This window comes from Miniopterus schreibersii (assembly GCF_964146895.1).
Source record: "Miniopterus schreibersii genome assembly, chromosome: 4".
Classification (NCBI taxonomy): domain Eukaryota; kingdom Metazoa; phylum Chordata; class Mammalia; order Chiroptera; family Miniopteridae; genus Miniopterus; species Miniopterus schreibersii.
The window spans coordinates 99,543,615-99,557,918 of NC_138105.1; the positions used below are offsets into that span (position 1 = coordinate 99,543,615).

General features: G+C 56.2%; 1 protein-coding gene across 3 annotated transcripts in view; it reads left to right on the forward strand.

The window, feature by feature from the left end:
• The window catches only part of FBXL18 (F-box and leucine rich repeat protein 18), a 31,532-nt gene extending 21,206 nt beyond the window's left edge, over nucleotides 1–10,326 (forward strand). For 2 of the 3 annotated variants that reach the window (XM_081137543.1, XM_081137542.1), the window contains exon 4: nucleotides 5,910–10,320. In XM_081137543.1, coding sequence (XP_080993669.1) covers nucleotides 5,910–6,066 — 157 coding nt within the window. In that variant the 3' untranslated portion in view covers nucleotides 6,067–10,320. Of the gene's footprint in view, nucleotides 1–5,909 lie in introns of all 3 variants that reach the window. The other variant, XM_081137541.1, reaches the window with a different exon arrangement.
• The last annotated feature ends 3,978 nt before the right edge of the window (nucleotides 10,327–14,304 follow it).

The following is a 14,304-nucleotide window of genomic DNA, read 5'->3' on the forward strand; positions in this document are numbered from 1 at the left end:
AGCTGAGTTTCCTGTCTGTAAAGTTGCAGCTGTCATTCCTGCCTCCCAGTGCTGCTGTCACCTTCTGGCGGTGGCATCTGCATTGACTCTGTACCAAACAATCACATGGTAGCAGTGCCTTCCCCTCTGCAGATGAGACAGCCAGCTTGGTGAGGCCATCCCGCAAGTAACTGGCTGTTCCACTACCCTTGACTGCCCCTCCATGGCCCACAGTGCCCTGTTCGAGTGGCAAAGGCACTGATTTCCCGGAAGCAGGATATGGGGCAGAGGGGCCTGTGCCCGACCCTTCTCTGTCTGTGGTTAGAGCCATCAAGGTAAGGATGTGCTGGTCCTGAGCATGATGGCATCCTGGTACCAGGGTCCGTGGGGGGCCTTGTCCCTCCTGATTGCCGATGTGTCATCTGTCAGCCTGAGGGGCGTTGGGTTGGGGGTCGGGGTGGTGTAGTTTCCTTTCTCAGGAACACGAGGTACCCCGTCTCCCCCCTTGTCTCTGCAGGCAGGTTCTGTTCTTCTTAAGTGTTTATTGTGGTAAATCAACTATAACGTAATAGTTATCATCTTAACCATTCACAAGTGGGTGGTTCAGTGGCTTTAAGTGTTGTGTACCCATCACCACTATCCACACCCAAAACGTCACTGTTCCAAAAAGAAACTCCACATGCACTAAACACTACCTCCCCACCTCTCTCCCCCGGGCTCCTGCTGCCTACCCTCTTCTTCCTGTGCGAACTTGACGCCTCTAGGGACCTCACAGAAGTGGAGTCACACAGTGTCTGTCCTTTCGTGACTGGCTTATTGCACTTAGTGTAACACCCTCAAGGCCCATCGTGGTATAGCCTGTGTCGGCATTTCCTTTTTCTGGTTGAATATGTCATTGTATGGAAAGACCGATTTTGTTTGTCTGTTCTTGTTGATAGACACTATTGTTTTTAATTTGTATTTCTCTAAGTTGAATATTTGCGTGTTTTTACTTACTTTATTGTTCTTACTGTTATGGTTTTAATCCTCACATGAGGACATGCTTTTATTGATTTTAGAAAGAGAGGAACGGAGAAAGAGAGGAACGGAGAAAGAGAGAGAAACATCAGTGTGAGAATGAAACATCAGTTGGCTGCCTCCTGCCCATGCCCCAATCAGGGCGAAACCTGGGATGTGCTCTGACTGGGAATCAAACCTGAGACCTTTCAGTGCACAGGATACGCTCCAATCAGCCGAGCCACACCCGCCAGGACAAATATCTGCATGTCTTTAAAAGTCATTTACAAAAAATGATAAACAGAAAAATCTGGGCGTCACATCACAGGCAAAGGTCTGATTCTATCATCAGCCTACACCTCAGTGAGGACAAACAGGAGCAAAGCCCGGGGCACTGGGCGGGCTGCACCTCAGTGAGGACTAGACGTCAAACAGCACAGAGGCCTTGGCTGCTGTGGCTCAGTAGTTGGACCATTGGCCACACACTGAAGGGTCTCAGATTCAATTCCGGTCAAGGGCATGGACCTGGGTTATGAAAGTTCACTCCCCGCCCCGTCGGAGTTCATGCGAGAGGCAGCCAGGCAACCATTCATTGCGTCTTTCTCACATCATGTTTCTCTCCCTCCCTCCCTCCCTCTCTGAAAAGTAATGGAAAAAACATCCTCAGGTGAGGATTAAAAAACAAAAACCAGGTACAAAGCCCAAGGGCACTGGATAGGGCTACAGGTGACCCTTAGACCCAGGAGAAAACACAGTCTCATCTGTAACAAAAACAGGACAACCGGCCCTGAGAACAGTTCTGTTCCTAGAAGTGCAGAAGCAGGCGCTGGTCCCGCTGGTCCACCCGGGTAGAAGTGGCGCTGGGACCGCCCTCCCTTGGGGGGCAGTGGTGGATGGCACCAGGGGCTTCTAGGCAGGGCTGGTGTCTATCTCAGTGTGGGTGCTGGTCACACACATGTGCTCTGTCTGTGACGTTCATGGCACATGTTGCCCTTCAATGTGAAGTAGCAGCAGCCCCCTCCTGGCGAAGACCACATGTGTTAGTGGAGAAAGGGACAGGCTCTGTGGCTCTTGGCCACTGAGCCACCTCTGTGGAGGCTGAGCCTGCAGCAGATCTGAATTCACACCCTTGACCAACATGTTTCCCACCTCCAGGACCCGGTTCTCCCACAGGGTTCACCCACGGGGTTTGTGCAGTGAAGACTGCAGCTCTGTTGGCTTTAGCAGAAGACTGAAAAAAGCCTTTGCCAGCATTGCTCAGTGGTTAGGGTGTTGGCCTGTGCACCAAGGAATCTCTGGTTCAGTTCCAGCCAAGGGCACGTACCTGGGTTGCAGGTTCAATCCCCGGCCCTGATCAGGGCACATGTGGGAAGCAACCAATCATTGTTTCTCTCTCTCCCTTTCTCTCTCTCTCTCTCTCTCTCTCTCACCTACCAAGGCCCTCCCTTCCACTCTCTCTGAAAAGCAATGGAAAAAATATTCTTGGGTGAGGGTTAACAAAACAAAACAAAAAGACTGAAAATAACCCAGTGCTGGTCAGGGGGAGACTAGGAAAGAAATGGGAATACACACGCGGCGGATGGCACGCAGCTGATGAAATGATGAGACCCTCTTATGTCCTTGAAGAGAGGGCCTTTCATTGTAGAAAGCAAGGTGTGTTCAGAAACACAGGTGGGGAATAACAGATTTGTTTGCCTTCATATGTGTGAAGGGTTTCTGGGAGGACTCATGAAATGTATATTGTCGCCCCAGAGAGGCACTGGGGTGTCTGTTGGGAGGCGAAGGCAGGAAGCCCCAGGGACACCCCAGACCTACTCCCCTGCAGTCTAGTCGTGAGGGAAGCACAGTTGCTGATCAGGCTTTTCCAGTCCAGGAGCCTGTGGCTCATGTTACCGCCTAGTGGTCCTGGCCGGTGGGACCTGTGGACGCTACAGCGGGGTGATGACAGCTGGCTTGGAGGGTTTCAATCCCGGGGTCCTCCCCACCCCATCCTCTGTACGAGGACAGAGGAAGCCCTGCTGCCCTTCCTGGGCGAGGCAGATTTTGGGCAGAGCCCAGTCAGGGCAGACTCCAGGTGGGCTCTGTGTGTCCGCAGGCTTGGCGGGAGCTTGGGGCCACCACCTCCCGAGGCAGCACCCCATGGCGTTCTGTGAGCCCTGGTGGATGGCTCGGTAAGCTGCAGGCTGGCTGTGGGGTTCTCAGCCACCATCTCCCTCGGTGCTTCTTGACTGTAGTTGTTACAGCTCGAGTGACTTTTATAAAATATCTTATTACTTTGGCTTCTCTATAAGGCCTTTACTTGGGGGGAGGAGGCTGTCAACTTTAATTTTGTTTCTAGTTTCTCAGGCAAAGAAACAAAGCCAGCAGGTGTTTTTTAGGTAAAAAGTCTCTTCTGCTTCCTGGAGTGCTCAGAGCAGGCTGCTAACGGCTGGGTGTTGGATCTTTAAGGGTCCTTGGTGTGTGTTTCAGGCCTCTGCCCTGCGAGGATCCCTTGCAACCGTTGTAAATTTCAGAGTTCCTGTCACTCTTCTCAGGGTGTCTCTCTGAGAGCCCTAGTGGATGCCCTCAGATCTTCCTCAAGGGGCAGGCCTTTCTGCCCAGATCCACGGTGAGCCCTGGGTGACCTGCTCCTCAGGGTCTCCACTTGCTCCTCAGCTATCCCTTCTTGCTGCCTCGCATGGGAGCCAGGCGGCTGAGCTCGTGGGTGCTGGGTGTCAGAATCAGATGGCAGGCCCTGCATGTAGGCTTAGTGCCTGGTTTCTGTAGACCTGGCCTCTTTGGTCCCTAAGTGACGACCCTAGGAGGATAGTTCCAGAGAGGCCATGGCTCCTGCCTAGTGCACCTCTCAAACCAGCTGAGGGTGGAGCTGGGCCTGGGGAATGCAACAGGAGGCCTCTGCGGGGCGAACCCGCCTGCTCACAGGCCTGGCCTTTGTCCCGGTGACTCCAGACCAGAGGCTGTTAGAGATGTGATCAGCCCCGGTCAGGGGAGAGGTCCTGAGGGGGGACCTGTCCTGCCCTCACTCACCAGTCGGCCTGGCTTCTAAACGAGTTTTGCTTTATCTCATCAAATCTCTTTACTTAAACCTCAAACTACACTTGAGTCACACACAAGCATATTATAATATGTACTCGAGTCATACAGCCGAGTACACGGAGCACATGACCCCCCACATGCCTGCTCTGCCAGGAGCACGCCTCCATCCCAGAAGGCGCCCCAGCCCTGCACTTGGAAGTGAGCAGTTTCTTTCTCTGTACTTGCCATCTCTCACTTTCTTGTCACCAGCTCCAGGCCTCACTCCGTGCAAGGCCCCCCTCCGCGTGGGGACAGGGAGGGTCTAGCGGAGAGTGTAGCAGGCAGCTCCTTGAGGACCAGAGATGGGCTTTACAGAAAGAGGACTGAGTGTGCGCACTGGAGGTCTGCCCCAGTCCAGGTTAAGCCAGGTGCAAACTGAAGGGAAGGCCTTCAGAGGGAAGTGGTTTAATCCTGGTGGTGGCGCCTGCACCCACTGCCCTCCTGTTCAGTCTCTTCGGCCACCTGGAGCGCCCCGGGCTGCGTGGGGGAGGAGCCGCAGCGGCTGCATTCCTGGCTTTTGCCGAGAAATCCGTCCCCTTCAGCAAACTGACAGCTCATTACAGCCCCGGGAGGGAGGGCGGGAGGCTGGCCGAGCGTCTGCACGCACCTTCTGAGAGTACTTTGTTTCAAGTCCAGTCATTGGCGCGGGGGTGTGCAGGCAAGGACTTGTCGCAGGTTCACGGTCACCAACGGTGCCCCCGAGCAGACACTGTGCACAGAACCAGTGCACAGAACTGGGAGGCATTTCCTCTGCGTCTTTATTTCCTCAGCGTCTTTAAAACATCAGGTTTTACGAGTGCTTTCCTGCATCCACTTTACATGAGTCGTTATTCCAGTGCTGGGGGCCTCGAGGAGAGGCCAGGACCAGGTTTCCTCCTTCCTTTAAACAGGCACTGGGTGGGCGACTTGCTCTAGTTTTGGCAAATGCCCAGGTTCCCTATTGTGTGGCTCTGAGGTTCTGGGTGTCTTATGTCTTGTTCTGGGGGTTTTCTCCATCCCTCCCTCTCCTTGAACTCCAGGTGGCACTTGATTTTGTCTCCAGGCGTGTGGGCCAGTCCCAATCTGACAGGGGCAGGGCCACTCTGCTGTTGACCAGCTGAGGACTGTGGCCCAGGTGTTGCCTTCCCAAACCCTACTTCCTCAGGTGGGAAGGGGATGGTCACTGCGCTGGCCAGCTGCATGCGGTCTCAGGGAGGGCGACACACAACGTCCGCTGGTCCTGAGCACAGTGCCTGGCCTGGCCACGGCTCCATGGAGATTGTACGCTTGTGCTTTTTGTCCACTGCATGGAGGGGATCCTGTGGGTACAGCACAGGGAGGTGATGTGACAGCTGCTTGTCACATGTTCCGGCCATGGCTCTGGCTCCCAGCAACTGCCTTGGTTTCCTTTCCTGGCAGACTTTGCTGCCTCACCTGACCAAGGAGTTTGTACCCCTCCAGGGTGGCCTGTGGGCGTTGGACCCTTTTCTCTACCCCCCTGTGGGTGCTGCTGTTGGTTCTGCAGCTCCTTGTGCAACACCCCCACCCCTGCTCCAGGATACCTGCCACCCTCTGCCCAGGAATGCGAGGCTGTTCCTACAGGCTGGCCTTAATTGGCCTCCATTCCTCTGCCTGACGCCCAGTGGGTGCCTCCTCAGTGCCCAGACGGAAGTGTGACAACATCCCCCATAGGCAAGGCTCCCTCTGTCAGCCCCGCCCCTCCAGGCCTCTCTTCCCGCCCCAGCGGGAAGGGCTCCCCAGGCACATCTTTGCAGCAGCCGAGGAGTCAAGTCGGGTAGACACACTTGAGCTGCAGCCGGGACAGGCGGTTCCCCTGTATGTGGCCCCGTGGCCCTGCTAACCGCTTGCCTCTGGTTCAGTTTCCAGGCTGAGCGGCCCGCGCTGAACGTTGTCATCTTCCCCCTGCTCCACGAGGGCCTGACTGATGTCATCCGGGACGTCCCCATGGTGCACCTGGACGAGATCACCTTATTTAAAAGCAGAGTGGCCGAGGAGCCGCCAAACCTGTGGTGGTGATGGGGATGCTAGCACAGGCGAAGTTGCTCCCGTGGCCGAGTCCCCCACTGCTGCTCGTGGTTTTCATGGCTGAGGAAGCAGGACTGCTCGATGGGCATGTGGTGCCTGGGCCGCCACCGATGCTTACTGCCTGTCTGTACACCCCGGGTTGCCTGCCAGACAGTGGGATCCCTGGGTGAGTCACAAGAGGAAGGGACACCTCTCCCTGGCCCTCCTGTGCCCATCCGGCCCTCAGGGGCTCCCAATGCTTCCTCTTGCTTTCTCCTGTGAGGACCTATTGCTCCATGAATTTGGGCTGTGATGGTGTGAGGACAGGTGGGAAGAGCCAGCGGTCAGTGACTGTCAGGCCTGGCCGTGGGCATTTTCCAACTGAGACACGGACTGTGGCGCCCTGACTCCTTGGGGCTCTGACCAGTCTCCAGAGCACCAAGTGGTCCCAGTGCTGCCCCCTCACTTCAACCCCTAGGAGTATCCCTCTGCTCCTGTGTTCCTGGTCACCTGCCACTGGGTTACTTGGAGGGGTGGCCTGAGGCCCAGGGATGGGGTGATCACGCCCACCCTGTGAGATGAGCCCTGCCCCCAGGTCAGCTGTGAGCTGGACAGCGAGGAGCTTGCAGGTTTGGGGCTGTAGGTGTGGGGCTCTCTTGCCCAGTAAGACACGTTTCAACCAGTGTGTTTCCAACCAGATCAGGGCCAGTGCTGGGCAGGGCCCCCTGGGGCTGGGATGCTGGGCAGGGCCCCTTGGGGCAGGGATTGTCAGCCAGGGCCCAGGAGGAGGCCTCCCTGGTGGCCCACATTCAACGCTGGAGACTGCAGTTCCCTGGGGAGGCCTGTGTTTCTCGGGAAACAGATGTGTGTGGCTTCATTAGAAAAACTTGAGAGGATGCTGAAGGCTAGAGTAGTGGTCAGATTACCCCGTTTCAGATAACTTTACTTAGCACTTTAAAAATTTCCAACGCAGCTATTCCAAAAATGAGGACTGACCTCCCAGTGGGCAGGACCTCCCCGTGTCCAGCCGCCGCCTCTGCCTTTTCAACCTCGAGACCCTCCTGCACTGGGCATCGTTGGGTGGCTCCCCAGGTTGGGCTTGACTCACCCCACCTCCATCTCCCTCTTGGCTGGGGGTGCAGAGCCCACAAGGCCCTGTCCCCACTCCAGCTGCCCATCCTGGCTCTCAGCTCGGCTGTCTTCCTACTCCGTTTCTATGGTGACAGTCACCCCCACTCCATGTAGTGCATCCTCTGGTTTACCTGCTGTTAAAGTAACAGGGACCTTGCCCTTTGGCATCTTCCCATGACTGTCCCTGGGATCTTGAAGGGCAAACAGTTCAGCAGCCCCCACCCTGCTGGGTGAGGGGGTCCAGGAGGCCTTCTGATGGCTGCTGCAGGAGGCGGGTAGTCCTGGCCTGGGGGCCCACAGGCTCCTGTGCTGATTCTCCCTCAGCGCATTGTGTCTGGCAGCCTGGCCCCCAGCAGCTCCAGTCTGCTCTGCCTGCCTGCCCTGACCAAGTGGATGGCGTGTTTGCACACATGGAGCTGGGATGAGCGCTCACCTCCTCCACTCTGGTTTTCCTGCCGTGGGGGCAGCCATCTCTGGAGCACAGGGTGCTCCCCATCCTAGGCTGCAGCTGAGGGCTCGTTGTCTCCAGGTGAGTGCCCGACAGCAGGCCCCACCAGACCTGCAGCCTCCACCTTGGAGTCCTGACTCAGCCTTAGAGCTACAACTGTGTCTTGTCTCTTCCTGGCCTCAAAGGATACAGGGCAGGCTCTCCTGGGCCCCAGAGAGGAGGGCCAACGTCCCTGTTAGGACCACATTGCCATAGATGAAGGTCTGAGAGGTGGTGGGGGCTGGGTGTTTTTTTTAGGTGGCCCTAGAGACCACCAAGCGAGGATGATCAGAAGGATGGGACACAGCCTAGGAGGAAGGCAGGTGGCCTGGCTGTCTCTGGGACCCCCATGAGCTAGGCCTTCCCTCCTCCCCCAGCCCCAGGTGTCTCTGGGTGCCCTTCTTTCATCCAGAGGCCCTGGGCTCAGGTGAGAGAATGACCTTCCCACCGGGAATGGATCCAGAGGCTGCGGTTGTGTTTTCACGCTCTCTCGCCTGCATGGGCTGTTCTCATGAGCAAGCACTTTTACCCAGTAGCGTCATTTATGCCGACAAATGCTGGGAGGGGCTGCTCCCGGGAGGCTGGGGCACGAGCTGCCTTGGGAAGTAGGAAACCTGTGCTCTCAGTGTTCCCTGCAACCATCCTTTCACTTGGAGCAAGACTGCGCCGCTCCTGCACTGAGACAGGATTCAGCAGATGTTAATAATGGGCTTATTCTCGCTAAGTGCTATTTTGGCACCAGTGTTAATTGCAATTTATATTCTGCAGCATTTTACGCTGGGAAAAGAACCCACCCTAATGGTCCCCAGTTGGCAGGACCGGGCTGTTAAGCAGCAGACCATATGCTGCCTGCTGAGAGGGGCCTGGTCAACACTGGCCCATGTGCACGTGTTTGTGCGTGGTGTGCTTGTATGTCTGTGCATACACCTCTATGTGTAGTCTGCAGTTTACGTGTGCATGGCGTGTGCGTGTGCGTATGTGTGTGCCCAGCTGTCTGTGTGATCAGGTATCTGCATGTATGCACATGTGTGCATCGTGTGTGTGTGAGAGAGAGGGCGACTGGGGGAGAGGGAAGAGGAAGGCAGGATCTGGCATTTATCCTTTTGTTAAAAGAGAAACCCCCCACCCCCCAGCTGCCCTCTTGCCCACCACACCAGCTGCAGGTGCTCCCAGGGAGGCAGCCTGAGCCTGCGGGACGCAGAGACCGAGGAGCCTGTTCCAGCCCCAGGAGCTGACTGGGGACACTCCACTCCATACAGCAGGGATTCTCTCCCTGCCTCTCAGCTGCCCTTCTGAAGTTCCAGGGTCCTTTCTGTGCCAGGACTCCGAGGGAGGGCCGTGTGTGCTTGTGGTGGGAAGGCGGGTGTGTGGGCACCCTGGCTGGGGGAGGGGGCAGCTCTGCAGCCTGGACACTGAGGGCCACACTCCCTTAATCGGCCGAGGGGACAGAAGCATGGAGGTCTGGGCTGGAAAGGCTGGGTGGAGGCGTGGGGCCTTTGGAGGGTCTGAAACCAGCACACTCAGCCCTGGCAGTGCCCATGCCCTCGAGTCCATGCCAAGGAGGCCCCTGCCTGATGGACGACCCCCCTGGGGTACTCGGTGGCACTGGGGCAGCAGCAGCCTCTGCTGCCTTTTGCCTCATTGGCCCCTTTACCAGGATTTGAGAATTGCTGAGACCTTATAAGAAAAAGTAAGCTGGCAGATGCGGAGGAAGCAGGGCGGTCGGCAGCAGGTTCCAGCCCCTTCAGCCCTAGAGCCCCATGTGAGGTGAAGGAGCCCTGAGTGGGGCGCGGGCGCGGGAGTTCTCAGGCCTCACTCGAGTCCCCGCCTTCCCTGGACAGGAAAGGGACAGGATTGTCAGGGAGGGGCTCGGGGCCCTCTGAGGGTCACCAGTCCCATTTGCACGGGGACACAGGATTGTAATTAGAAGTGTCCAGGTCTGCTGGGCACGGTGAACAAATACGACACTTAAAAAACATCTGGGGATCTGATACAGGCGACCGGTGTTACCTAAATGTTGTCTAACGACTCCACTTTCTAAAGCTCTTTCCCAAGCCACTCAAAGGTGCAGTTTGTCTTACTATCACAGGGTCAGGGCACCTGCCATGCTCTGCCCCGGCCCAGTGGACCTGGGGATGTGGTGACCACGGGCTGCTTGGTGGCCAAGCTTGGTCACAGAGCTGAGGCCAGGGCCTGGCAGAGCAGGTCGAGGGAGGTGCTGCTGTGCTGACCCTGACGAGGCGGCGACGTCCATGGCCCCCAGGTGAGCCGAGGCCCCCTGCTGTGTTCACCCAGCAGGCGTGTGCACACGTGGCTGTGCATGCTACTCGTGACACCACCAGTTTCTCGGTGGCCTTTCCAGCACAGCCATCCCTCCAGCCGCTGCCTGTCCAAGTGTGACTCTGACCAGAAACAGTTGAGCCCAGCGTGTTTCTAAGGGGGTCGTGGGGTTAGCTGCTGAGGGTCTCACGGTTTGTGTGTGACCAGGTGCTAAATGACCCAGTGCGTGTCACCTGCCTTTCAGTAACAGACCATGTTCGTCTGGTGGTGCCTGCTCCTAGTTGTGTGTGCAAACTACATTTTGAGTGGGTATTTTCATGTAAACTTGTGGCATGTGAAACGTTTCCAATAAAGTGGACAAGATTTAGAAAACCAGGCAGCTGTGTGGTCCTTCCAGCAGGGCACTACCCACCTCTCCCTGGTGACCCTGTCCTCAGCCCCTGAGGGTGGCAGAGGCATGCCTGCCACCCACTGCTGTTCACATGTTGAGGACGGGCCTTGCTTGGGATCAGGGATACCTGGTGAGACCCACAGAGGGGAGCAGACACTGCCCGGGTTGCGGGCTCAGTCCCCAGTAGGGGCCGTGCAGGAGGTAGCTGATCAATGACTCATCATTGATGTTTCTTTTTTTTCTTAATATGTTTGTTTTTATTTCAGAGAGGAAGGGAGAGGGAGAGAGAGAGAGATAGAGACATCTGGGGATCGAGCCCAAAACCCAGGCATGTGCCCTGACCGGGAATCGAACCATGGTGTCCTGGTTCATAGGTCATTGCTCAACTGCTGAGCACACAGGCTGGGCGAGAATGAACAGCTTTGTCACCAGGAGCTCTGAACAGGACTTTCTCGTTTCCCGTGTCCCTCTCCTGACGGCCGGGGACAGCACCCGAATGCCAGCCTTTCAGAGTGGAAGGAGTGAGGCCCAAGGCCCGGCTGCCTTCAGGGCCGCACCCCAGGGAGTTGGTCGGTCGGTCGGTCAGTCGGTTAGCTGGTTAGGGTCTCTCAGCCACAGAGCCCAGGCCAGAGGACGGCGGGTTCAGGGAAGGCGCCCCCCTCCACGTTTCCCATGAGATTTGCTGCCGCAGCCTCGCCAAGAAGTTGCTAGAAGTGAATTTCGCCTCCCTCCCCCTGGTTTCAAGGCGGCACACGGCGAAGCCAGTGGCCGTCTGTGGAGAGGACAGACCACCTGCCCCTCGAGGAAGGAGAGGGGCCCTCCCCCGGCAGCGTGGACGGACAGTGTGGGCACAGCACATGCAGATGGGACGCCAGCCGGACCGTCCACCTGCGCCTGCCGGTGAGGCCTCCCCCGGCGGCCGGAGCTGGGCTCTGACCAACCTGCAGGGCTGCCCGGCCCGGGGAGCCGGGCTCTACCGCTGACCCCCCAAGATACGCGCCCTCAGTCACCCCGGGGCCTCGCGCTCACAGCACGCAGCCAGCACACTCCCCCTCAGGTTCACCGACTCACAGGCACGCTCGTGCGCACACCTGACAGCCGCGCACACCCGCACGCGCACACGTGCATACTCCTATCACACAGTCAGTCCCGCCCATCCTCACAAGCACAAGCGTGGATTCACCCCCCACACACACCCCATCCGCCTGATCCACACGCAGGTGCACACACTGCCATTCACAAACTCACACACTCCTGCGTTCACGCCACCCTCACACCAACACATGTTCACACACACGCATGTAACATGCACCCACATAAAGGCGCTGGATTAATTTTACACACCAGTTAGTTAACCAATTCAGTGACAGGTAAGCTTTTCCGCCCTGGCTGGTTTGGCTCAAGGGTTAGAGCGTCAGCCTGTGGACTGAAGGGTCCTGGGTTCGATTCCAGTCCAGGGCACGTACCTGGGTTCAGGCTCGATCCCCAGCCCCGGTCAGGGGCGCGTGTGGGAGGCAGCCAATGCCTGCGTCTCACGTCGCTGTTTCTCCCTCTCCCACTCTCTCTAAAAAGCAATGGAAAAAACATCCTCGGGTGAGGGTTAAAAAATAAATAAATAAAGGTGAGCTTTTCCATCGCGTCCATCCCAGGAAACGGGAACAGTCCGGAGAGCCCCGGGGGAGAGAAACCGGCCGCGTTCAGCCGAGCAGCCTGGCGGCGTTTAGCCCCTGCCCTCTGCGCCGGTTCGCGCGTTTGAAACGTGCCCGTCGCTGTGGTCATCCGACTTCGGGCTGCTGGACACCCGCTGCCACGGCAGCCTGGCCGCGCCCTCCACACTCCTCGCTGCAACGAGGCGACGTCGCTGTCACCCCCCCCATGTGGGACAGTTAGCTCCTCTCAGTGGCCTTCCCGGAAAGCCGGCCCTCGTGGGGTGCTGGGCCTGGTCGGTCCGGCTGTTTCCCTGAGACTGGGCAGTGAGGTTCTGGGTGTGGGCTGCCTTCTTCCAGGCTGGCCGGGCCCTCGGAGCTGCAGTCCGCGCGTGGGGCTCCTGCGGCTTTTGAGGCTTGCGCCCCTCTCTTTTCTGCAGCCTGCTTCGGAGAGCCTGGGAGAGCCGCGCACGGCCTGCGTTTCGCTGGCTGGCCCGGGGGCCGTCAGCGCGGCTGTGGTTCCCGCAAACTGGCAGCCGGATCCGGAGGTTTGATCGGACTTGGGTTTCAGCTCTCATTTTTTAAAGTATTTTATTTATGTATTAATTTTAGAGAGAGAGGAAGGGAAAGGGAGAAAGAGAAACACTGATGTGTTGTTCCAGTTTTTTATGCAGTCGGTCAATTCCTGTATGTGCCCTGACTGGGAATTGAACCCACAACCCTGGCATAGCAGGAGGACAGTCTAACCACTGAGCTACACTGGCCAGGGCCCAGCCTTTATTTTTATTTTTATTTTTTAAAATATATCTTACTGCCCGGCCGGACGTGGCTCAGTGGTTGAGCATCGACCTAGGATCCAGGCGATCGGGGTTCGATTCCCGGTCAGGGCACATGCCCGGGTTGTGGGCTCCATCCCCAGTCGGGGGCGTGCAGGAGGCAGCCGATCAATGACTCTCTCATCATTGATGTTTCTATCTCTATCTCCCTCTCCCTTCCTCTCTCTTAGATCAATAAAGATATATTTTTAATAAATAAATAAATAAATAAAATATATCTTACTGATTTCAGAGAGAGGAGGGGAGAGGGAGAGACAGAGACAGAAACATCAATGATGAGAGTCATTGACCGGCTGCCTCCTGCATGCCCCCGACTGGGGATGGAGCCACAGCTGGGGCACATACCCCGACCGGGAATCGAACCCCGATCGCCCGGATCCTAGGGCGATGCTCAACCTCTGAGCTGCACCAGCTGGACCCAGCCTTTATTTTTAAACGTTAATTTTTGTATTACTAACTTTGCTTTAAGTGTAACTTTTGGAATAGGAATACATTGGTGGGATTCAACAACGAAACATCAGGATATTCCAAGTAAGAAGCCCTTTCTTTTCCTGCCCCTCACCCGCCCGAGTCACGTGCTCTTCCTACCGAGATTCACTCGTTTTCCTTAAATAAACGCTCCCAGGTTGCTGCAAAGCTCCAGTTAATTTCCAGGGTTCTGAAGAAGTTGATTCTGATCATTTTTGCCAGTTTGTTGTTGTTGTTGCTTTTATGAAAGCGTGAATTTTGGCCTGGCCGGCGTGGCTCAGCAGTTGAGCATCCAGGATCCAGGAGCTGGTGGTTCAATTCCCGGCTGGGGCACATGCCCGGGTTGCGGGCTCGATCCCCAGTTGGGGGCGCCCATCAATGGCTCTCTCGTCATTGATGTTTCTTTCTCTCCCTCTCCCTTCCTCTCTCTGAAATCAATAAGATACATTAAAAAAAAGAAAAAAGAAAAAAAAGAAAGCAAGCTTGAATTTTCAAAGGTCCTTACTCGGCTGTTTTCTCCTGACCAGTCCATCCTGATAGCTGCGTAGTACTCCACTGGGTGGGTGGATGGCAGCTTACTTAACCCATTTCCTGTGGTTGGATGTTTAGATGGTTTTCCATCTTTCATGATGACGTACAGTGCTGCAGATTAATAACCTGCATGTCTGTCATTTTACTCAGGAGCAAGTGTCTATAAAATAAATTCCTAGCAGTGGAATTGCTGGGTCAAAGGGTACATGCGTTTATAATTGTGATGGATCCTGCCCAAATTGTCTTCCACGGCGGGTGGTGGAACCAACGTGCATTCCCACTAACCATGTCCAAGGGCCTCTGTTTCCCTGTCTTGCCAATAGGGAGTGTTCTCTAACTTTTGGATTTTGCCAGGTTGGGGGGGGGGGGGTAAGAGACAGTATCTCGCTGTAATTTTACCCAGGATTTCTTTCATGAGCATATTTGAGCACCTTTTTACATATTTTAAAGACCACAGGGATCCCCCTTTTTCTGTTATTT